We start from the raw sequence: 23,320 nt of genomic DNA, 5'->3' as shown, positions 1-23,320 counted from the left end.
ACTGTAATCCCTAAAACTGCTGTACACTCTAACGATGTTTTAAATTTTCAGTTAATAAAATAGCATTGCTTGACTTATATAGATGACCTAAATATGATTCTGAAAGTCTCAGGATTTATCTTGCAGCTGGGTTATTTATTTACTTGCTTATTATAGTTGGTTGTTCTTTTTCTGAAAAATAGGATAATTTCTGTTTTCTAGGTTGGTAAATCAGCGGCTTCTAGAAGTACAGTCCCAGGTTGAAGAACTGCAGAAATCTTTGCAAGATCAAGGTTCAAAAGCTGAAGATGTAAGTAGAAATGTACATCAAACTTGCAATCAGGTAGTTTTTATTCTAGCATTCAGCTTTATATAATACTTCTGTTGTTTAAAAAAAAAAAACGCAGGTGGAGATTTATAATAGATTTCCATATTCATTGTTAGGGCTTTAACATTGAATTATGTTTGCCTAAATAAGACATAAAGCATTGGTGATTGAAAAAGTAGACACACATCTTATGTAGAGAAGGAATCAGACACATTTATTTGATTCAATATGCCTTTCCGATAGGGAATTCAACATTATTGTAATTCCTTTATTAGAACAGAGACTTCTGTACGGAATTACAAACATGTTAATTCTCCTTGTTTTAGTAAATTATCTTAAGTTATTTTTGTTTAACTTTTCCTGATGGAAGCATTTCCTGCCAATGGAAGCCCCCTAATTGATGACTATCTTAACGCAAGATCCATGCAGTCTAAAACTAAGAGTCAAATGGCATCAAGGGTAATATAAATTAAATATAGTTTAACTATAGTTATATAGTAAAATAATTTAAATAGGAAATGGCAGAGTTAGTGAAAAACAACTTTCAGTCTTCCACTGAAAAATTGCTTTTGCTGTCTCATATGTTCTTAGAGGAGAATCTCTAGAACACTGTCCACTCAGTCTGATTGCGTTTCTGTGTTAATTGGCTACAATTTGTAGATGTGATTGCTTTCCACTTTTGTGCTTTTATTTTAACTAATTCAAATAAAACAATGCAAAATTTTGTTAGCTGCTAGTTTTTGTTAAGGAGTATATTTAACTTAGTTTATCCTTTTCATTCCCCAAGTAAGCTGCATGAAAATGAACTTCCTTCTAGGCTTCAATTAAAGTATTTTTCTGAGTAACTTAGAATTTCTGTTAGAAAAGGTCCATACGATTCTACAATGTTCTTTGTTGTCTTCAGTATAGATAATTTCAATTTTTTTCAAGGTAAAATAGGAAGGTACTTTTTCCCTCAGATATTGAGTGTGTAAATGCAACTTTGTTACAGTTTTCATTCTGTCCCTTTTTAGGGCCTTGACTTGGACAGCACTGCAGGGTACATATAGAGTGCATTTATGATATTAGCTACAGCCCGTGTGGGCATAGTCTGCAGTTGTTCTGCTAACAGCAGAATAACATCGTTGCCACCCCATGGTGCTGCACAGCTTGTTGCGTGCAGGCCTGCTGAAGCAGAACAAAAGCTCATGGCTTTATGCATCTTGGCTTCTATGTAGCTCTGACCGTGGCCCATCTTGCCGAGTTGGGGATATAGGTCTGCTGTTACCCTTACAGAAGCATAGCACCACCGAATACTTAAGGTTGCACTCTGAAGGAGTGGACATCTTAGCTACCCATAAAGAAGGAGTGGACATCTCACCCACTCATGAAACAGGGCCAACCTTAAACCCAGCTTCGAGGGTAGATTGAGTTGTGCTTGTTCATGCTGAGTTATCTTTAAGCTAGCCTTAGAGAAAGAATGATTCTTAGAAACATGACAGAGAAACAAAAGAATAAGGAAGAACACAGCATGCATTTCACTGATGCTTAATTTTGAGCATGGGGCTTCTAGTTCTCGGCTGCTTTCCCAAATTAGAGCAATTTTTTTTTTCTACATTTGGAAAAGCAGTAAAAACATTATATTAATCTAGACAAGTGCCACTGCAAACTAAGTACACATCTTGCTTGCCGGTACCCATGACTGGGAAAGCCGTTTTAATTTCAATACTGAAGGTGAAGGAAGATTAAATCAGCAGTGCTCATGTGTCACACTGGGACACGATTGCACCCTGGGTGTTGCCGCGCTACCCAGGGAGTGGCTGCCCCCAGCTCTGGTTCTCCTGACCACAGAGCCAAGTCAGACGTGCACACACGGTGTGTGCAGAAGAGCAACTAGACCCTGGCATGCACTAATCAGGCGCTGGGCAATTCAACAGGTAGCCCAAAGGGCCTTCATTGCATCATTTACACACCTTATTATCCAGCTTCCCGTTTTCTGACCTGCCCTTTCTCCATTCTTGTTCTCCCTTTCTTGGCTCCAGTGCCTTCCCAAATGAACAACCCATTCTTAAATATGTCTTCCTCTGTTGGAACCAGTCTATCTGCATCTTTACCAAAGGTGTTACCTCCTACCACTCCACTGGCAATGTTGGCTCCATATACTATCATAGATACCAGTTATTAGATCCTGAGCATTTGGTGAGGCTTTGTGTCCTGAAAGGTCTCAGATAACCTCTGTGTCTGTTCACTTACCTGTGAACTTGAGACACTTTGCACATAACTCTTAGCTGCCTGTGAAATTTGAAGTCCCCACGAGGGGTGGTGCTGTCTGTAACTTTCATCTGCTTCTCACACTGTCACATCCAGGAATTTTAGAGATGTCCTGTGCTGTACTTTCTCACATTCTAGCTCAACCTCAGGATAGAGCCTGGCCTTAACAGGCAGAGCAAAACCAATTATTTGTCCCTAAAAACATGATAGACCTCTTTGGTCTTAAGCTTTAACAAGCAAGACTTTTCCAGCAAAAAATTTACTTTCTCTATTTTTTTTGATGTAGAGAAAAGCTAGCGATTGTATAATGGAGAGGATATCTGTTTGCTAAAATAAGATCATAAATATGTTTTTCAGGGGTTTCATAAGTGGATTTTTTTTTTACTAGTGAGAAAAAGCAGAATATTCTACATTTGCTATTTTTTACAGTCCTGTTATAGAAACATTTTTCTTGTATGAATAAACAGAACCTTTGAATAAAGCCGAGTGTGTACTAGATGATCTCTAAAGGTCTCTTCCAAGCTCAACCATTCTGTAGCTACCTCAAAATTAGATCAAGCTTTTAATTATTCTGTTTCTTGAGATACATTCTTTCTGTTCAAGAACAACATCTATAGGAATTACCGTAATGCACAAAGGATTCCGTAATATGAGTTTGAAGCTATGACTATAAAACAGTGCCTATTTTTAGAGCAATTCACTTTTGATTTCTCTGAACTTAAGTATCTTGTTAGGCAGGATCTTTGTGCAAGTAGTGTGTTTGTAAGTCACAGAATCTAAGGAGCTTGACTTCAGTAGAGGCCAGAATACGACCACAAGACGTTGAAAGCACCTTTTACCTGATCTTTTATGATGAGTAAATTCCTCTTTCTAGGTAGCCTACCCCTTCGTTTGTTCGCACTGTGAATCATTGTTAGGTGCTTGTCCATGAGAACATTCAATCCATGTGGAAGAGAGAGGGAGCAGTTTGGTCCCACAAAAGTGCTAGTAGTGTACAAATAATGTGAGAATAAACCAGTGGAAGCAGTTTTGACAAGTACAGGAATAAGCAAGAATGTGGTCAAAGTCTGTATTTTGAAGTATTTATGCTACAACAAAGCTAAAAACTTCTCTGAGGCTGCACATTCATATGTCTCCATTGACTGTGTGTTTTAACATATGTTGAAAAAGCATTGGCAGGAAAAGCAGTGAAGTCCCTTTGATTTTTATCTTGAATTGAGATAGGATTGTGGAGCATCAGTCACATAATAGAACCCCCTGTGACTGGTATTGGATAAATACAAAACAAAAAGGCTGCCTCTGACTTAAATATTCTGCATTTCTCTTGTATTTAATCTGTGTGAATATATCACAGTTCACAATCACTCCACCAGAATCTGTGCATCTCTTCATGTTGGTTTTACTCCAGTGGACTGCGTATTTTCTGTTTTGTTGCTGATGTGACTTTTGTTTTCAAAAGATTTTTCAAAACAGCATTTGCTCTCCTTTGAATTTATGATTTCAATCACTTGACTTACACATGTGCTTTTTTGCTACTATTATATCTCTATTTTTAGTGAAATGTTTTAGAAAATGTTGCAGAATGAAACTTCTGATGAGAACAGAGGAGAAAAATGTGCATGTTTGAAAAAATGCATCGCTTTAACTTTTTCTGTTCATGAGTAACTAAATATTTCTTCTGTTGGCTGCTGTTTTGCTTTATACTAATGTCATCTCTGTTTCTTGGCATGGGCTTCTGCTCAAGGCTATTGTGAGTATGGCTTTCTATTTACTTAACACTACATTCAGTATACAGACATAGCTTTTATTTTTTGAAAGATGCTTACTGTGTGTAAAGTGAGTTTAAGATTAAACTAAGATTTATTTTAAAGTTTATATTTAAAGAGCTTATGTGTTTTAACCAAATGTGTTTTATCCAAAAAGTGGAACACTGTAAGTTGAATGATATTTACATGTCTGTAAACAAACACTAAGGATGTGAAACTGAAAAATAGAGCAAGTGAGGGTGACTTTTCTGCCATGCTCCAGCCAGGCACTTCACTCTTTGCTAATTTCTATGGGGCCAAGAATTTGCTTCAACTAAGTCCTTGTGCAGGTTGCTTTGCAGCATTGGTAGGACAGCTTTTCCAGCAAGTTTTTTCCTTTCTAATTTCACTTTCTAATTTCAGCTATGTTAGTTGAGTCTCATCTACAAAGTACTGAATCATTAAGAAAGAAAAACAACTTCCATAGAGTTTTGTCATTTAAAGTCTTGCATTGATTCAGAAAAATAATTGTAAAATTATAAAGTATCCTAATATGATAAAAGTTACAAAACTATCAGGGGGGGATAGCTGCCACAGAGATGGCTTTATAATTGTGATATAGAACTGAGCGAAGTAATAATTGATTGTAATTGTCAGTTATATGTTTAAGTTACCTGAAATAATATTAAAGTTCCACAGTGTATTAAAATGATGCATTTAACTTTCTGTTTTAGTCAGTACTTCTGAAAAAGAAGCTAGAAGAGCATCTGTAAGTATTTTGTCTTTTTTTTTTCTTTTCTGTATGAAATGATCTGCCTTTCTATATGGTAGCACGTGTTTACCCATTAACAGCAGTGAGATGGTCGACACTCATTAATAATATATCCAGAAGACGCATATCCAAGAAAAATTTAGACAGTGCAGCAGTATTAAGGGATTTGTCATTTAGCTATTTATTCTACCTCTTTCAGAAAAGCTTTGCCAGATTAGAGCTGTACAGGAATCTTAATTTTGTGATTAGAAAACTTGACATCGTGTAAATCTTTATTCAGGAGTAATAACTCATTTTCCTTGTTTTTTTTTTTTCTAGTATATATATTTGAATAAAAGATAAAGATTGTAGTTAATGTTACCATTTTGTTCAACTGTTTCTGCACTGCTTTTATTTTTGCAGTTTACTAAAATGCAGAGTTGTTCATTTATTAACCAGTTTACCAAAATATGCACAGTTTCTGTTCTGCAAGTTTATATATTTATAAATTGTGTGTTGTTACAGTTATCTCTGTACTGCTCTGCTTTTCTGGTTTATTTTACAAGCATTTCTGTGGTGGTATTGATCCACCTGTCGTTTGTCCTCAAATTGTACAACCAAAAGTCAATCACAGGGACTATATAACTGGTATATTTTATCACTTAATCCAGACGAAATAAACATACTGGGAAAATAATATATGCTTTTGTGTTCTGTAACAGGGAGAAGCTCCATGAAGCTAACAATGAGCTACAGAAGAAACGAGCTATTATTGAGGACTTGGAACCAAGATGTAACAACAGCTGTGAGTTTACTCATATTGTATCATTTCTTTTCATTGTTATGTATTTTGCATACAGGTCAAGGTGTTTTATTGTAATATTTATAGCAGGTCTAAGATGAAGAAAACACACATTTTAAATGGCAGTCACAGTGTGTCATTAATTTTTCAGGATTATGGAGACTGGAAAGATACTTCTATTACTTCAAATCTATTACATCATGTTTTTAGGGCTCGCGATGTGACAGTGGCCTGGGAAATACTGAGTCTATGTTGTTTGTCACCTCTCATTTAGTCTCAGCTGTTAAGAACTGTGTCATGCTTCCGGACAACCTATTTTAAGAAACTCTTGCTGCCACTTCCAGGTTATTTTTGTTCCCAATACATATGTTGCTCAGTATAATTTTGGATGGCAGAGTGTGTTTCGCATTGTAATTTGAGAATTTTTGGACATTGGTCAATGAGAATGTAGCATTTGGGCCAGTATGTCAGATCAAAGCCACACCCAACCTCCAGCTGTAAATGGCCGATGGGTACGTTATGTTGGTGATTTCACTTATATCCTAAATAATAGCAAAGAAGTTGATTTAAAGTCTGTTGATTTCAAGTCAAGTCCCTATTACAAAAAGGGAAATGCTTGAAGCTAGTGTAGCATGTCTGGCTAATAGCAAAGCAAATTTATTCATGAAAGTCTGGGAAGATTGTAATACCATTTTTGTACCATTATGTAAATTCTATATCCAAAAAGATTTTTTTCTTCTGTGTTAAAACCACAGAACATGTTACAAAATTATTTTTCTTAAAAATGTTAGAACTCTCAGTGAAGTTCAGAGGAATCATGAGTAGCTAAGAAATATGTAATTATTTCAAACTTGATGTGTGTGAATGTAAGCATTTAACAGAAGATTTCTGAATCTCTGACTAGGACATATTAAGGCTTCTGTAGCTGCTTTACTGGAATTACAAGTTGTTTTTTTAAAAGTCTAGGTCGGAGTGCATGTCTTGATAGCTTAAAATATTTACATCTCAGTTGTACTTTGAACATTGCGAAATGAAGCTGACACATTTTTACATTGTCTGGGAGCCAGGCCCCAGTGTTGGATGCTGTTTGATTTATGATAATGAAACTGATCTTTTTCTAAGATCTGAGATTATGTATAGTTTGTACAAGCAGTAGCAGATCAGCATGTTTTTATATAAGCCAGGGAAAGGTTGTGCAGTGACACAGTCAGTCCTGCTAGTCTGCGTTGCTACTTGAGAAGCTGTGGAGAAAAAAAATAGGTATTTTCATGTCATAATTCTCTGTCACAAAGTGTTGTTTAGTGTTACGGTGTAGAAGTTCAGAGCAAGAATCCTTCTCTCATTTGGAATCGACAAACTCTTATTTATCTGACTTACAGTGCTAAGATAAAATGCAGCAGCAAACTCATTTTTGTAAGCTTGTACAGTAAAGGCATTGATTTATGATTCTGTTACTATTTACTTTTCACTAAATTAAGAAAGCAAAAAAAAATTTAGAGAAGAACTAGCTAATGAGATGTAAGGGCGAGTTTTTTATGTGTTTCTGAACTGTTTTGTTATGAAACCTTCTGTATGTTCTGTAAAAGGTCGCATATGTAAGCTTTTCTTAACCAAGTCCTAGCTGTGCCTCTAATACTTGCTGAAACACATGAAAATAAGCACGTTATAGTTATTTATACTTCAATGTATTTATCTTCTGACATAAAGCACTGAAAATTGAAGAATTACAAGAAGCTCTGCGGAAAAAGGAGGAAGAAATGAAGCAAATGGAAGAGCGGTACAAGAAGTATTTGGAAAAGGCAAAAAGTGTAAGTGGTTTTGTTCTGTGTTAATGATCCTTCTCTGACAGGCTGCACCATATCACTCCACAGGAATAAAATGAAATGAGATACCTATATTTACAGTAGCAAGAGAAAGAAAAGACCTAGTGAGTTGCTTTATTTTTTCATACCCTCATGATTTTTAATGTTCATTATTTCTTCTGCCCTTATGCTTTTACTCTTTTTGTGATCATGCGTTTTGCTACCTATTCAAAACCCATTCTGTTGTTTCTGTATACACATGATTTTTGATCCTGGGATATGGCACAGCCATATTGGCTGTTCCTATTCCATGAGTCCTAGTAAGGACATTGCTTCAGACGATCTACATCACTCATTGACTCACGATTGGAGGAATTTCCTCAAACAAACAGATTATCACGGCACTGGAGAGTGCTTAATGCTCTCTCCTGGTCATCAGCTGGCACCTGTAAAACTTGAAGACCTTCATGTAAGCCTCAAAAATCTATAGCAAAGGATTAGAGCTGTATATGCCAACTCAGAAGGAGTTGTTTTTTTGGGGCTCTGCCAAACTCTTGTGAGTCATAATCCTCAGATCTTAGAGACAGAGGTAGTTGTCGTGTGGTGGTGTCATCTATACTGATTTAAGTTTGAATTTGTTTTCCTTCTTTTGACCTGGTTTCTATTCAAGTTTTAGTTTAGAAACCATCTCAGTGTATACATTTTTGATTTGTTTGTTTTTATAAAAACCTTAATCTTACACAGCCACCTATGATAGCTCTGCTGACTTGCAGTGTTTTTCTCTGCTACTTCATATATACTTTTGTAGAAAAGAAGGCTACTATTAAAGCCATCTTTCTAATGGCAATATTGTGGTTTCAAACATAGCTTTCTAAGTGACTTCTGGAGAAAGGTCTTTTTTGAAATCTGAACAAATCTTTTCTGTATTATACCTTGTGTTGATATCTGTTTCTGAGCATTCTAATGGAAGAAAGAGATATGATTTCCCCTTTCAATAACACTTACTATTTTTTAAGTAGCATGTTATGGTAATGTGTCTTATACAATAGGAGCATTGTTCTTCAGTTAGATTACCTTTTTTGGTCTTCTCATCTAGTTTTCACCTTAAATTTTCATGATGGTGTAAAGAATCATTATAGCCTTCTGCTATACAAATTACATTTAAGTCTAATACATATTTTCTCAGATACATAGTACACTTTCTTATGAGGTATCCTCCATGAGTACTATCCAGTAAAATAACCTGCTAACATGTAAAGGATCAGTGCCTGGGGTCCTTCACATTGCAGAACAGGTGGAAAGGCAAAAGATGTAAAATTTTTTCCATAGGTCCACAAGTTGTTAGGAAGTTTTCTACTGTTTTCTAGGACAAACTTAGGAATGTAGGACTTCTACTGGACTTGTCTGTGATTTAGCCCCGTGTTCCTTAGCATTTAAATGCTCCCTGCAACAGATAATCATGTGAGAGCGTAACCAGATATTGCTTCATCTCATCTAGTAGCATAGTTAATCGTGTGTGCACCGTAAGAGGCTCCTTGTCTTGACAGAACTTTTGAGTGAAAAAAATGACACGAAACAGGCAGATAATCCTTAGCTGTAAGAAGGGCCTTTGAGGAAATATTCCCTGCTGCGATCCCAAGATAATGCAGATGGAGTAGGAACTGCCTTATGAGCCTCTTAGGTGTCAGATTTTCCTATTAGGGATTTTGTATTAAATTGCTGTCCTGTAAGAGAGAGCACTCAACATTTCCTGACTGGCTTTCAGTGACAAAGCCTCCATCATCTTGGCTGAGGGACTGTATTCCATCCATCAGCCTCTTAACTGTCCATCCCTCTGATTCACACTTTGGAATGTCATTTTGTAACGCTGGCACAAAAGTCATTTTTGTATTTCTTAAGCTGCCTTACATGGTTACGACTCCCTGATGTCTTTTCCTTCAGTTAGATATTTTTGCATTATTTGATTAAAAAAAAACCTTTTATTTTCTCTCATAGGTCATCCGTACCTTAGATCCTAAACAAAACCAAGGTGCAGCTCCTGAGATTCAGGCTCTGAAAAATCAGTTGCAGGAGCAGGACAGATTGTTTCATTCATTGGAGGTAATCTGCATGCTTTTCAATAGATATCTTGTGCCTTTTCAGCAATTTTTTAGGCATTGGCTGTGCTTCTCTAATACTTGCTATATTTTGTTTTTAATATATGTTTCCTTTGCCTTTTTTTTTATTAGAAAGAATATGAAAAAACAAAGAGTCAAAAAGAAATGGAAGAGAAACTTATCGTTAGTGCCTGGTACAATATGGTAAGAATTTCCAAGCTTGTAAACAAATGAAAAGTGTTAATATTAATTGTTTCTGTGTTGTCCATCACAATCTGCATTTATCTATGTCTTCTTTTTGTTTGTTTTTTTTAATGTATGATCTGACACACAAACGCCCAGAATGCTTTTAATAATTAAAAAATAAATCACTATGTAAGAGTGTATTCCTGTATGCTCAAGATGAACATCAAGTAAAATAAACTTTTAAAAGCTGAAAGAAGTCGTTCTGAAAACAGCAGAAGTGGAGGTACTCTGTGCTCATATGCATGTGTTCAGATAGGAGACTTTGGGGTCCCTCTTCTCAACTGCTGCTGTGAACCTGGACAGTGATTGGAAGGAAGGAACACACTGAAAAGGAACAGGAAGCAAATCTTAGTCCTGTCATTCTAAAATATATGCTGTTTCGTGTTTGAAATTCAAATTAAGACAGTGTTGAAGAAGAGAGAATAACATGTAAATGAGTGGTGTGTTCAGTAGGATGTGTGGGCATTCTCTGCTAAGTTTCCCTTTGTTCACAGGGGATGACTCTTCATAAAAAAGCAGCAGAAGACAGACTGGCTAGCACGGGCTCGGGACAGTCCTTCTTGGCTAGGCAAAGGCAAGCCACGAGCACCAGGAGATCCTACCCCGGTCATGTCCAGCCAGCAACAGCAAGGTAGAGAAGCCTTGCCCTTAAAGAGAAAACTGCCCTGCGATCCAGGCCACCTCTGTTGCACATGACAACATTCAAGGAAAATCAACCAGCATCCCGTCTCTGTCCCTGGTTACTCACCACTGTTATTCTTCAGTTCAGGAAAGGGTTTTTGTTAGGGTTTCTCATTATCTTATAGTGCCCTTTGATTATGTTTTCTTGGAGCCCTTTTCTCTATTTTTCTGCCTTTTTGAGTGTGCCAAAGTTTTGAAAACATCTAGAGGAGTGGTGTATAATAATGGAGTCTTCTTTTTTTTTTTTTCTTTTTTTGCATGAAAGCCTGGCCTCTTATAAAAAGCCTCACATAAGCTGTGTAATGATGTAAATTTCCTGTCACAGTTGATACATTTGTGCCTCCAAGGGTTGTTAATGCTTTTTAAGACTATATTTGTTCAAAAGGAGCTGGGCTTTTTATTGTGGTGTAACCTGATGCTTTAAAAGAAAAAGGCTGAAAACTCATTGCAAGGAATGCAAAAGCAGTGCATAACATTGTTGTCAAAAATATTTGCAGCTAAAAAAAATGCCATTTGCAACGAGATGATCCGGCAATGTTCTTTGCCATCTCTTTTAGTTATTTGCTTGCTTTGATTCCTGTACACCCCGATTTCTTTATTCTTGATCTCTGTTAGGGAAACGGGACGACTTTCTTCAGGCATTCTTTTGCTCTTCCCTAAAAATGGTTTATATCTGTTTCTGGTGATCAAATGGTGTTAGCTGTTTGTTTACAGATTAGTATTTTCAAATGGTTTATCCCATTCTTCGTGGTCAAATACATGCTTAATATATATTATAAAATGTTAGGAAATACTTGGAATGTTTTATATGCTACAGCATATGCATTTAAAAGAAGGTATTTAAAATATCTAACTGTGGACTAATAGAACATAACGGATCGAGGCTCAGACAAATATTGCAGTTATTAATGTGTTCCAGTTTTTATTCCCTACTAAAAGACTTGCTTTTCATGCATTGATTCAGGTTATGATTATATCAGTTGCCTTACTAATGGTACTAGTGCCTTGAGGTGAGTTTGTTGTTGATTTTGGCTGAAACTGGCTGTCATTTGTTGTACCAACTTTTTAGTGTGTAGCTGACTAAGTATGGCACTCATATAGCAGCTTGTTTATCAGCAGGGTAGATGACGGTCCCTATTGCTGAATTAGGCTCTGGTCTTAATTTAAACTTCTCAGTATCTTTAGGGTGAATCTGTTTTTCCTTGCTAAATTTGTCAAAGAACTGATGGGCATGAAGTACCTATGAGTATTAATTGAATGTTTTGTACACATACCCTTTGTGGAAATTCGGTTTTCAACATTTTTCTTTCACGTGGTCCCTAGTGGGCATACGGTCAAGTGTCTGAATTTTTCCCCTTTTGCATTATTTTAATGCTTTCCCCCTTGAAGACATTTCTTTTCATAAATCCCTTTCGAGAAAAGATATTCTAGCTTTTATTAACATTCCAATATATTGACAACTGGAATGAGCCAAGGATCATTAAAACAGACAGATCTAGATTGATGTATGCCATTTTTAGGCACAGTTTCACCCTTGAATAATCTATACTAAAAAAATATATTCAGTACTTCTGAAAATTCTCTCTGTATTTTTTCAGCATGACAGAAACATCTGCTGAAGTCTGTTAAGTTTTTCTTTTATTCCTCAGATTTTGAAATAAGTGTTTCTCAAAGAATTCTATAAAAATTCTCAACATCCGTCAGGTCTGGACTATGCAGGCAAGATTAGATGAGATGGGGAAAATACCTCACATCCAGAAAAGTTACAGTGTAGTTCTGTGTCCCAGACAGGTGATGGTTGTCTTGCTGTCTTTTAATGAGATTCAAAGTGCTGAACAGGCAGAAGTCTCAGATTATCTGGTAGAATTATGACTGTTTTCTTTTTTTTTCCTGAAGTCTTTATCTGATCTTCTTGTACACTCCGTTTTAATCATTTGAAGAACTTATTGCAGGTTGTATGTGCAATGTAGTTCAAGTATGCTCCTTTCTTTCTCAAATTTGGTGTTCTCAATTTGAGAAATACAGTGTTTTATATTACCCAGACAAAGAACCCAAGGTTATTTAAAACTCTTTGTTTTTATCTGACCAGATCTGTCAGTTACCGAACTGCCAAAGCCTATCTGGGAAAGAAGGGGATATAAAGACTTTAATGGGAGGTTTTATTTCTTATATGTGTCTAATTGTTTAATTTACTTTTCCTCTTAATTAGATGCATATCTAAAGTAAATGGAATAAAGTATACACACTAGAGCAAAAACTTTCCTATATAATTTAAATATTTTCTTTACCACAAGGCTTTGGTCATAAGCAGAGATCTTTGACAGGTTAGAAACTGAACAAACACTGATTGAAAACCTCCCTTTTGGCTTTTACTTTTCTCTCTCTTGTGTCTTTGTCTATCTTTTGTACTGGTTATTCTTTATTGTCTGTTCTGTGCCAAAAAGAGGTGCCTCCTCTTTTTTGACTTTCATTTTTGCGTAAGACATTGCATTGCAGGGGTTTCCGTAGTTGCCTCCAAGAAAAAATATCTTATTCATCATCATATGTGTAAGAGAGAAAAAAAAAAAAAAAAAAAAAAGTAATATTGATTCTGTATCTTACTGCTGCTTACAATAACTTTCAGTCAAGATCAAAAAAAATACTTTGTTTTTAGAGAATTCTCAAACTCGCAGGAATTCTGGTATTTCTCAGAACTTGTGTTATATTTTAATATGCAAAAATATACTGCAATCTTAGAGAGATACCTGTAAAGAGAAGCATTTTATATGCAGTTCTGGTAGGTCATATGTGCCGTCTCCTTGTTTTTTTTAGCAATTTTCCTGTTATTTGTTCCATACATGGGTTCTTAACCCTGGGTGTGGATGGTTCTCTTGGATGCAGGTGGTGAACATCCTTAAATCTTCCCCGTAGCGAGAATGGTTGCTTCATTGAAAGGATTCAGCTTCATTATTTTTCTTTTAAGGAAGTTTGCTAGTTGGGTAGCCTTGCAAGCTGTGTGGTGTCTGAAATGGTGGCTCAGAGCGTAACTTCAGGGGGTAAGAACCTGTTCAGGTGATCTGCTAATGAACATTGTCTCTCTCATACCTCTCGGTACAAAAACATAAGCAAAAAACCTCCAAAACAAAATTCGCTTAGTACAATAGCTACTTATAGCTACTTTAAGAAGCTTACTGTAGGATTTCCTGTGTGGCATTAAAAAAAAAACTTAGATTATATTAATTAATTATTAAAGCAACATCATACGCTGTCCTCAAACTACGAAAAGAAATCTTACATGGTGATCTTAAAGAGAAGATGTGCTTCATGGTAGTGATAACACATTTGAAATCGTAAGAATACATTCCTAAGTCATGTGCCAAGGATCTATCCGTCAGGATGTTCCTGGACATCTTAACTGAATGCCAATAGAAGATGACAGTTGAATGCACAAACGTGTGTACGTTTAGGAGCTAGACCTTAGTTTCTGGTCTTCAAAGATGTGTGTTTTGTCCTGTTCTGTATTACTTCCTTGAAGAGTTAGCTGTAGCATATACGATTAGACATTATTTAAAAAAAAAAAAAAATCAGGTGCTCCTGATATGTTTTCCTGGTATCAACACACTTAATCACTTGGGTCATGATATCGTAATTTCCTAAGTACTGTATAAATGGAGACAGTTTAATTAAAGATGGTGTGTCCCGCCCATAGTGTAAAGGAAAACCTACTGTTGGAGTTGACAGTGTTGTACAATGGCTACAAAATACTTCTCATATTCCTCGTGGAAATGAGCTATTGGGGATCTTGATCTGATGTCACTTGAGTTCGTAGTAATAGTTCTGCTAGTTTTGTGGCTTTCCGTTTGTATAAGGAGCACTGCCAAATTTATATTCTTTGCATTTGAAGTAATTTGCATTGACTGTTGCTGTTGTTGCTTTATGATAATCTTAGTGTTAAGTGGTATATGCAAGCTGTCAAGAAATTTTAAGACAATTTGGCAGTTTTAAAGTCCCCTGTGTTTTGACATGTGCAAATAACCTTTACTTTTACTCAGTCCTCTTGTCTATGAGACTTTCCACTTAGTGGCTTCCTAGAAGATTTTTAGTGAGTTTGATCATGTTGATGTGTTGATGTTTTATGTAGGTATAGTAATTACAAAATATTATCTTTAACAGTTGATTTTCTTCTAGTTAGTGACAGTGAGGAAAAATGTCCTGAAAGTGGCTATTTTTTTTCCTCCTGTGAAGCAAACAGTACCTGAATTTTTACTCTTAGTGGGGATCTTCATTTCCCAAGCATCCTGACTTATTGCAAGGATTGATGAGGGAAGCATTTTTGCACTCAGAGTCAGATATTTAATTCTGACTTTTTGGGGATTTTTGCACGCGTGTATTAGCTAGAATATGGACTCTGTGTTTAGCAGTAATGTTGATTGACAAACTTTCCCAAAGCAGGGTTAACTAATTTTTCGGCCTCTTCCTCACCCATATTGTGTGAATAGCTTCCTGAGGGAGGTTTCTCTGTCAGGAAATACTTTCAAGTATGTGTTGTCTTTTGAATCAAGTCATCATACTGCAGGGTTGTCACTTACAGAGTAAGTTCATAAACTGAATTAGGACAGAGTTGTGATCTCAGGAAATCAAGGGCTTGTAAAGAAACCTTTTCCCAAACCGTTTCCTAGAGCAACTGTGTTAGCTGTGGCTGGCAGTGTGACACAGGCAGCATCCTGCTAACGGGAGGATGCGGATCGTTCCCGATTTGGCGTTTGAATGTGAAGTGCAGGGAGGCAGGCGGTGTGAGGAGCGACGTTTCCAGCTGTGCTCCGGCTCCGAGCCCTGCACCGCAAGGGAGAAGGGAACTCCCGGGATGTCCGACTGTAGGGGGGATCCCAGCCCCGTCCCCGTGTGGGCACCCCCAAGAGCCCAGGGGTCTGCCCGGCTCCTGGGATGTGCCCTCCCTCTCCGGAGGGCACGTCCAAAGCTCCTCAGTGACTCTACAGGCTGTAAATAAAAACGAGGGGTGATTTACCTGCTTTGAGGGGAAGGGAGAAAACAGAAAATCCGATGCAGGAATGTGCTGGAGACTTACATGTCTGTCAGCACGTTGCTTTGTGACCGTGGTTTGGTAGCTTGGTGAAACAAAATAGCTCTTGGGAAGTGCTGTCCTTTTAACTAATTTTGAGCTGGTGAAAGGAGGCTTTCCCTCTGTGAGAAGCCTGAAACTGACTTTATCAGGCACAGTAACCTACAACCTCTTGCATCTGATACCGAAAATCCTTGGATGTGTCTTTTCTGGTAGTATCCTCACCATGTCATTTGGACATCCTGAGGACTTCTGATTTGTAGCTTGGCTCTTCCTTGACAAATTTTGTGGACGCATAGAAAGCTGGAGTACTAAGGTGCTTTGTTACTCTGTTTTTAATATATCACTGAATTAGGTAGTGGATTAATGTAGGTTGAAAAGCCCAGGAGAACTGAGCAAATCAACAATCCCATGGGTTGTAGAAGGAACACCTGGCATTGCAGCCAAGTCAACTTCCCAGGCAGGTTGTTTTGGTATCAGATCACAGTGGATCAGTAGGAGCTCAGGATGAATCCTGTAGTTGACATCCTCATGCATTACACAGTAATGGGCATTTTCACTATTAAATGTAGTACGGCCCAGATTCCACCCTTCATTTGTGGCAAATTGGGAATTTCCTAAGTTGTCCCTTGCTGTTGAGTGCAGAAGTCACTTGTGAAACTGCCAGCGTCGCCCTCGGCCTCCTTGACGCGCGCGTCGGCTCCAGGCTGGAAGCAGGTCCCATCCGCGCGCTGCAAAGAGCTCTCAAAGCTTCCACCTGGCAGGGCCAGCAGGATGCGGCGATAGGAACGTGGCGTGGGAAGGTCGTGAGCAAATACCCAGAGAGCAGAGCGGCTGCTGCAGAGAGTCGGGTGCGTCCTAGGAGCGAAACGGCCCTGATCCGAGGGGCAGCTGCTGCTCGGGGGGGACGTGCGCACTTTGAATGGAGAGAGCCCGTCCCGAGAGGGACCTTCCCAGCTGGCAGGGTGCGGAGCGGAGACGGGTGTGCTGGGAAGCTCCGGAGCAGAGAGGGGACTAGGGGAAGCTTTACGGAATTACAGACACGTGTGATAAAGAGAATGAGGATGCTGAAGGGTAGTTTGTCCCTGAGAGACGATCCCCCTGTGCCAGCGAGGAGCCTTCAGCTGCTTCAGTTGTGTTTGGGGCTGGCGGCCCGAGGAGGGCTCGTTTATGCGGACTAACCGCAGCAGTCGTTGCGTTACTGACCCTCACCCCGCAGCTGCGCGCGGGCGCAACGGCGCTGCAGTGACTCCAACAGCTCGCAGGGGCTGCCTGCACTTACCCTGAAACCCTCCTGCTTCTGTGTCGTGGCTTGTGCCTGTCCTTCCCGTGCGCCTCCCAGCCGCGTGAGCGGGCTCTGCGCCGCGCGGGCGCCTTCCGCACCCTTCGCTCCCGGCCCCGCTCCGCGCGCGGGGAGCAGGGCCGCCCCGGCGGCGCTCGGAGCTGTGCGAATTCCGTCTCCCCGGCCCCTTTGGAACCGTGCTGGAAAGTATCTAAATGTGGCTGAGTTCAGGGTCAGTTCTGCTACTTCTCCCAGTTCTTGTCATTAACCTTCCAGTTTTGCTGGAGATTTGCCCCGGCCAAGATGTTTGCCCCGTGAATTCGCACAGCTCTGAGTGGAGATGGGCTTACTAAGCTGCTCTGAACACACCCGCTCTGTTCTCATTTTAACAGTACTGATGCGTTTGCTGCTTCTTAACCTTCTTCTTTATTTTTTTTATTTGCAGTGATGTGGTTGCATGACCTGCAGCATTATTATAACAGGGACTGTTCAGTGCATGACTTGCTTTTCTGCCCAGACTGCCTAACCAAAACTTAGCCAGTTCTACGCGTTAAGACTCACGGGCATCTGGTTTCAGAGAGAGAGATCCGCTTGCAGAGAAACCGGCCGCCCTGGCCAGTGGCCTCCCCTGTGCCCACCCCGGGTTTCTGCCTCTCCCCCCACGGGGGGAAACGCGGTGCTGGGGAGGCCGCCGGGGCCCACGTGCAGCCGCGTTAACACGCAGAGCTGCCGGAAGCACCCGCTGGTTTCAGAGCCGCTGCACCCTTAATGGGTCTGCCGGGGGTCTGCAGCCAATCAATCCCACGGGAAGGCGAGAAGGTCATTGGGGGTGGCCAAGGAGTCACGCAGGGCCCAGGCGCGTGGCTCCGAGCCAGGCCGGCTCCTTTGGTGCGGGCACCGCCCGCGTCCTCGCCGGGTAAACGCACAGCAGGCCGTGGCCGTCGTGTTTCTCTGCCTACGTTTCCGCGTGCCGTCAGCTCCTCTGAGACCCGTTTTTCCCCCGGATCCCCGTGCGGTTGTTGAACAGTCGGAGGGCAGTAACGAGCACAAAAGCAGTCTGCAGCTCCAGTGTTAGGCAGAGGGTCCTTGCTGCTCTCTGGTCTGGGTTGTTACCCCTCTCCTCCCCTCTCGCCCATCCCAGCCCTTCCATTTCCGATGGCGCTGGCGTGGCCGTTCCTCCGCGTTACGGATGTTGCTATCGGATCTGCCGCACGCGCAGGGCCACGCGGAGGCGCTTCCTGCCCCTCGTTCACCCGCCGTCCCGCATCTCCCCGCGGAGCCCGGGACCCTCGTGGCAGCGGCGGCGGCCGGGGGCTCTGCAGAACCGCCCGGCACCCCTTTGGGGCGAAACCTCTGCGTTTCGGGGCTCCCGGGGGCTTCGCTTCCGTGCCCGGCCCCCGCTGCATGGTCCTGAGGTAAGAGCTGACCCGTCTCAAAGTGACTGTTTGTGAAACTGCCGGTGACACACACACACACACACACACACACACACACACAATCACACACACAATCACACATTCTTTTTTTGTTTTTTTCTTTCTCCTGTAAGGGAATGGATTGCTAGAGTGTCAAAAACATTAATTTCCCATTTCAGTTCACCTATGGATTCTGTAACTACCAGTTTGTCATGGTAGCAGTATTAATATATACATATCTGTATATAGACAAAAAAAAATCTCAGCAATGATCATTAGAATTGAAACGTTTAATATTTTTTTTTCCCAATGAAATACACTAATGCTTCCAAGGTTACTGAAGAGTGTACAGTTGTTAAACGAGTTGTAAATAAAGGCTTATATAAAACGTAAACACTTGTTCTTCCTCTGTAAAAACTGTGGGTTTGGGCCCCGCGCGGCGTCTGCGGCACGAGACGGTGCAGGGATCACGAGGAGCGGGGTGGTGGGGGAGCAGGTGTAAATGGGATAACAGGAAACGCAGGTGGAGCGCGGAGCAACAACCAGCAGGGCAGGGGGAGCCGTGGGGTGTTGCTGATGGTCACGGTAACAAAGGGGGAGCTGCACCCAGGCCAGGGGAGGAAGGAACAGAAGTGCAAAAATGGAGAAAGAGGCAGCGAGGAGCAGAGGAGGAGGAGCACGGGGCGGTGGGAGCCCAGCAGGGCCAAGGGAGCAGGGGTCGCTGCTGCTGCCCTCAGCTGGTGATTACCTGGGTTAGTTTCCCTGTTAAAAAAGGTACCGCACAAAACACGTCTGCACCTGGTGCAGGTTCCAGTCCTGCTCGTCAGTGACCTTTTGTATCCTTTGTTCTCAGTGCCATCAGCAATGACCACCCTTGCGAGACACGGAATCCCAGAATGGTTGAGGTTGGCAGGGACCTCTAGAGATCATCTAGTCCAACCCCCTCCTCCAGCAGGGACACCCAGAGCACGTGGCACAGGGTGGCATCCAGGGGGGTTTGGAAGATCTCCAGAGAAGGAGACTCCACAGCCTCTCTGTGTCACTAGGCACTGTGTCACCCCTTGCCCCTTGTCCTGTCACCAGCCATCATGGAGAATAGCCTGGCCCCATCCTCCCTACGATCACCCCTCAGGGAATTGAACATGTTGATCAGGTCTCCTCTCAGCCTTCTCTTCTCCAGGCTAAACAGGCCCAGTTCACTTAGTCTTTCCTCATACGATAGATGCTCCACTCCCTTAATCATCTTTGTGGCTCTCTGCTGGACCCTCTCCAGAAGGTCCCTGTCCCTCTTGTCCTGGGGAGCCCAGAACTGCCCCCAATACTCCAGGTGCGGCCTCACCAGAGCTGAGCAGAGGGGCAGGATCCCCTCCCTCGACCTGCTGGCAACGCTCCTCCTGATGCAGCCAGGATCCCATTGGCTGCCTTGGCCACAAGGGCCCATTGCTGCCTCATGGTTAACTTGTTGTCAACAAGGACTCCCAAATCCCTCTCCGTGGAGCTGCTTTCCAGCAGGTCAACCCCTAGTCTGTCCTGGTGCCCCCAGGACAGACTTATTGCTCCCCAGGTGTAGGACCCTGCGCTTGTCGGTGACCACAGAGACTAAGGAGACGCTCGAGCAGTTGATCATTTCCTCTGGTAGGGATTACCTTTTATGTGGCACTGCTGATCTTTAGAAGAACCAGAAATTTCAGTTCCTCGTGGTAGAGCAGAGGGTCAGGTGGCGGCTGCAGCCTGCTGAGCCCTGGGGATCCCTGGTAGAGGGAGCAGAGCCGCCGGACCCGCTGCGCCGCCCTCGGAGGAGCCGCTCGGGCTGGGGCGCTCCGGTCCCTGCAGGGCTCCGCGTTCCCCTGCTCCCTGCGACCGTAACCTGCTCTGCGGCTGCAGCGCCGCCCGCCTGGACGTGGCCACCAAGGCCGCGCTCTCCCTGGTCCAAAAGGGGCTCATTGAGCCTGATCGGGCCTTGGGAGAGTGGCACACACAGCCTCTCCGCAGGTAGGTGTCCCCCTATGGTCAGCTGTTTTCTGGTGATGCCACCCCCCCCCCCCCAACCCCCATGCTCAGCCATAGGCAGCTGAAGAGCCCAAGCGCGAGGTGAGAAGGTGGCCTCAGTGCTAGCTGGCAATCATCTAACCCGAGCAAGAAATACAGCTGCCTTTGGGGGTCAGAATGAGTGAGTCAGCACAAAAACAACTAACTGAAGAAAAATGTACCTGGACTGTACAGCACACAGCTCTGCAAGGGTGTTTTTTTTTTTTTTTTTTTTTTTCTCCTCGTGTCAGTGGCCCTGATCAAGCAGGTCAGGCGTCATCCGCAGGAGCTGCAGAAGCAGCCGAAGCTCCCCCCAGGGGCTGGCGCTGAGCAGGAGGTGCAGCCGCCCCGCGCCGTGTCCGTGTCCTGCGGGAGCCCCCATCCCGCTGCCCCACGGAGCCATCATCAGCTCTGCACTGCGGGGAGCAGCTGCCTTCGTCCCCAGCTGGCGGTGACAGATTTGCGTCTTCCCCCTCCCTGACCCGTCCCTCTCCTGCCTCCCTCCCCAGTGCGACCCCCTGCCCCGCTGCGCTCTGGGCCTCTTCCTCCCACCCAACGCGCAGCGCAGGGAGCCCCGGGAGCATCCCCTTCCCGCAGACCCTCTGCGTCCCCCCCCGCACAAGGCCCTTCCCAGCTCTGCCCACGTCCTGCTCCCCCTCTCCCCGCAGGGCTGAGTCCGCAGTGGGGCTGGGGGAGCTGCAGGAGCCGCCGGCGCTGCCGACTCGAGGCGGCGTCGCTGCCCGTCGCTGCGTGCGGGGCCCCCCGTGGCCTTTAGCACCGGCGGGTGCTGACGCCAGCGGCAGCTTCGTGTGGGCTGCCTTGCCCCTACATGAAGGAGGTTTGGTGCAAACCCCCCTTCTAAGATGGCAACTGTGCTTTGAATTTTTTTTGTATTTGTGCTTCGTTGTGTATTTTTTTCTTCTGCTTATGCAGACTGTGATTTTTCTATCGTTAGAGCCTATGCAAGCCCTCGGTGAGAGACCCTGCGCATAAATCCTGCGCGAGGCTACGGGGGTTGCTGAACTCCTGCCATGGCCGAGCACGGCCCAAGCGCAGCTTGCACTGAATACAACAGGCGGCTTCCACGACGGGAAGCTGGCAGCGCCTCACACCCGGTTGCAGAAATGACACAACCGAGCGGCTTCCGCTGGACCCTCTGGCGCAGCAGCAAATTTCCCACAGAAACCAACACCGCAAACCCGTGCGAGCAGCCCGGGGCTCCCGGCAGGGCCGGAGCCCAAGCGCGGCCCCGCTCCGTCCCGGCGCTCGCGGGAACGTCCCGTCCTGGCTGTGTCTCCCGCCGGGAGCGGTTGCCGGAGCCCCCTGCTCTCCGCCCGCCGTGCGGCCCCGCTGCCGCTTTCCCTCCACAGTGACCACCTTTGGGGAAGCCCCGGTGCGGGCGCACGGCCGGGGCTGCTCGGCGCCGCCATCGCCTCCTGCCCCACATTCCGGGGCCCCCTCGCAGCTCCGCAGCGGCGGGGAGCGGGGAAGGCACCGACAACAACGAGAAGGAGCTGAGCAACAGTCTTGAAAATGCTTTATTGAACCGTGTGTCGTACTGTCATGTGCAGAGGAGGTGCTTGGAAAGACTACAGCTTGAAAAGGTTTTGAAAGTCCTCAACAATCAATAAAAAAGTCCCTACGGGGGGTAACTCTTAGCACAACCAGAGGCCTGGCGTTAAATTTCCCTCGAAACATTTTCTATGGCAGAGACGGAAAGAAAACAAAGCTCGTGCTGCTCGGTGTGGAAACCACGGGAATTTGAGGATTTTCACTCTCTCCGGAGGAGCGTGAGCTGCATCCCGGGGCGTGACCATGGGGGGACCCGCAGCCCCGGCGGCAGCTCCGTCCCCGTCCCCGCGCGGCGGCCGCGGGGCAGGGAGAGGCGGGAAGGGCCCGGCGGAACCGGCGCCGCCAGCGCCGCGTCCACATCATCCATGCGACCAAAACCGAGGATAAAGTCCCCCAAAATAACCCCCCCAAAACAGAAAATGTAACAACAAAAGCAAAAAAGGCAAAAAAAAAAAAAAGGCAAAAAAGGCAAAAAAAAAGGGGGGGGGTAAAAAAAGCAAAATAATAAAAAAGGCAAAATAAAAATAAAAGCAAAATGTCCTTGCGTTGGGACTACTCTGAAAGTTGATACACAAAACCACTTTTTTCTTTTTTCGTTAAACAGACAGGATTAACAGTATAGGCATGTAGGTGTCATGATTCAACTAAAAGGCTTTTTATCTCTTTTTTTTTTTTTCCAGCCAGAACAACGACAAAAAAAAACAATAAATAAGAGGTGCTAAGGTTAGCATCGAGAATCAATTGCGACATGCTGACAATCTGGGAGGCCAAATCCTCAAGCTCTCCTGATACTGACAGGTCTCTGCAAACCATGAGGCAAACACATAAATAACTCAAAAATATGATCGAGACTGCAAAGTTTTTTTTTCTTTTTTTTTCTTTTTTTTTTTTTTCCTCCTTAAACTAAGACAACATAATTCAGGTTAACTTTTTTTGTTTTCCTCTTAAACACAGTGAATATATGAATCACCTACACCTGAACAAAACATGTTAACAATGAAAATAAAAATGAAAATAAAAAACAACTTTTTTCTTGCTGTGAACAACCCCAGGGAAGGAAACGCTTGGACGGGGCGGCCGGCGCGGGCGGCTCCGCGCGGGGTGTCCGGAAGCTGCTCCGCGGCCACACGCGGCTCCGCGAGCACCGACCCCTTCCTTGGTTCGTCACGTAACCTTGGAATAACGGGAAAGCTTTGGGTCTTTATAGTTTTACTCCTTGTATTTAATTTGTAAATGACAAGGTCACTAGAACTCATGCACGCTGCAAAAAACGTCATGCAGTAG

The 23,320-nt window shown here is 43.1% G+C and overlaps 1 protein-coding gene across 1 annotated transcript in view; it reads left to right on the top strand.

Moving 5' to 3' along the window:
- The window catches only part of HOOK3 (hook microtubule tethering protein 3), a 57,852-nt gene extending 40,320 nt beyond the window's left edge, over positions 1 to 17,532 (top strand). The window contains exons 15-22 of the mRNA XM_088520835.1: positions 202 to 289; positions 5,037 to 5,071; positions 5,776 to 5,858; positions 7,563 to 7,663; positions 9,653 to 9,757; positions 9,886 to 9,957; positions 10,494 to 10,630; positions 17,467 to 17,532. Of these exons, the coding sequence (XP_088376961.1) occupies positions 202 to 289; positions 5,037 to 5,071; positions 5,776 to 5,858; positions 7,563 to 7,663; positions 9,653 to 9,757; positions 9,886 to 9,957; positions 10,494 to 10,630; positions 17,467 to 17,482 (637 nt within the window). The 3' untranslated portion in view covers positions 17,483 to 17,532. The remainder of the gene's footprint in view (positions 1 to 201; positions 290 to 5,036; positions 5,072 to 5,775; positions 5,859 to 7,562; positions 7,664 to 9,652; positions 9,758 to 9,885; positions 9,958 to 10,493; positions 10,631 to 17,466) is intronic.
- The last annotated feature ends 5,788 nt before the right edge of the window (positions 17,533 to 23,320 follow it).

The sequence above is a fragment of the Tinamus guttatus genome, unplaced genomic scaffold (assembly GCF_059628265.1).
Source record: "Tinamus guttatus ecotype Peru unplaced genomic scaffold, ASM5962826v1 Tinamus_guttatus_pri_ptg000099l, whole genome shotgun sequence".
NCBI lineage: Eukaryota > Metazoa > Chordata > Aves > Tinamiformes > Tinamidae > Tinamus > Tinamus guttatus.
Note: the sequence above shows the minus strand (reverse complement) of the source record. Positions and strands in the feature narration are given on the sequence as shown.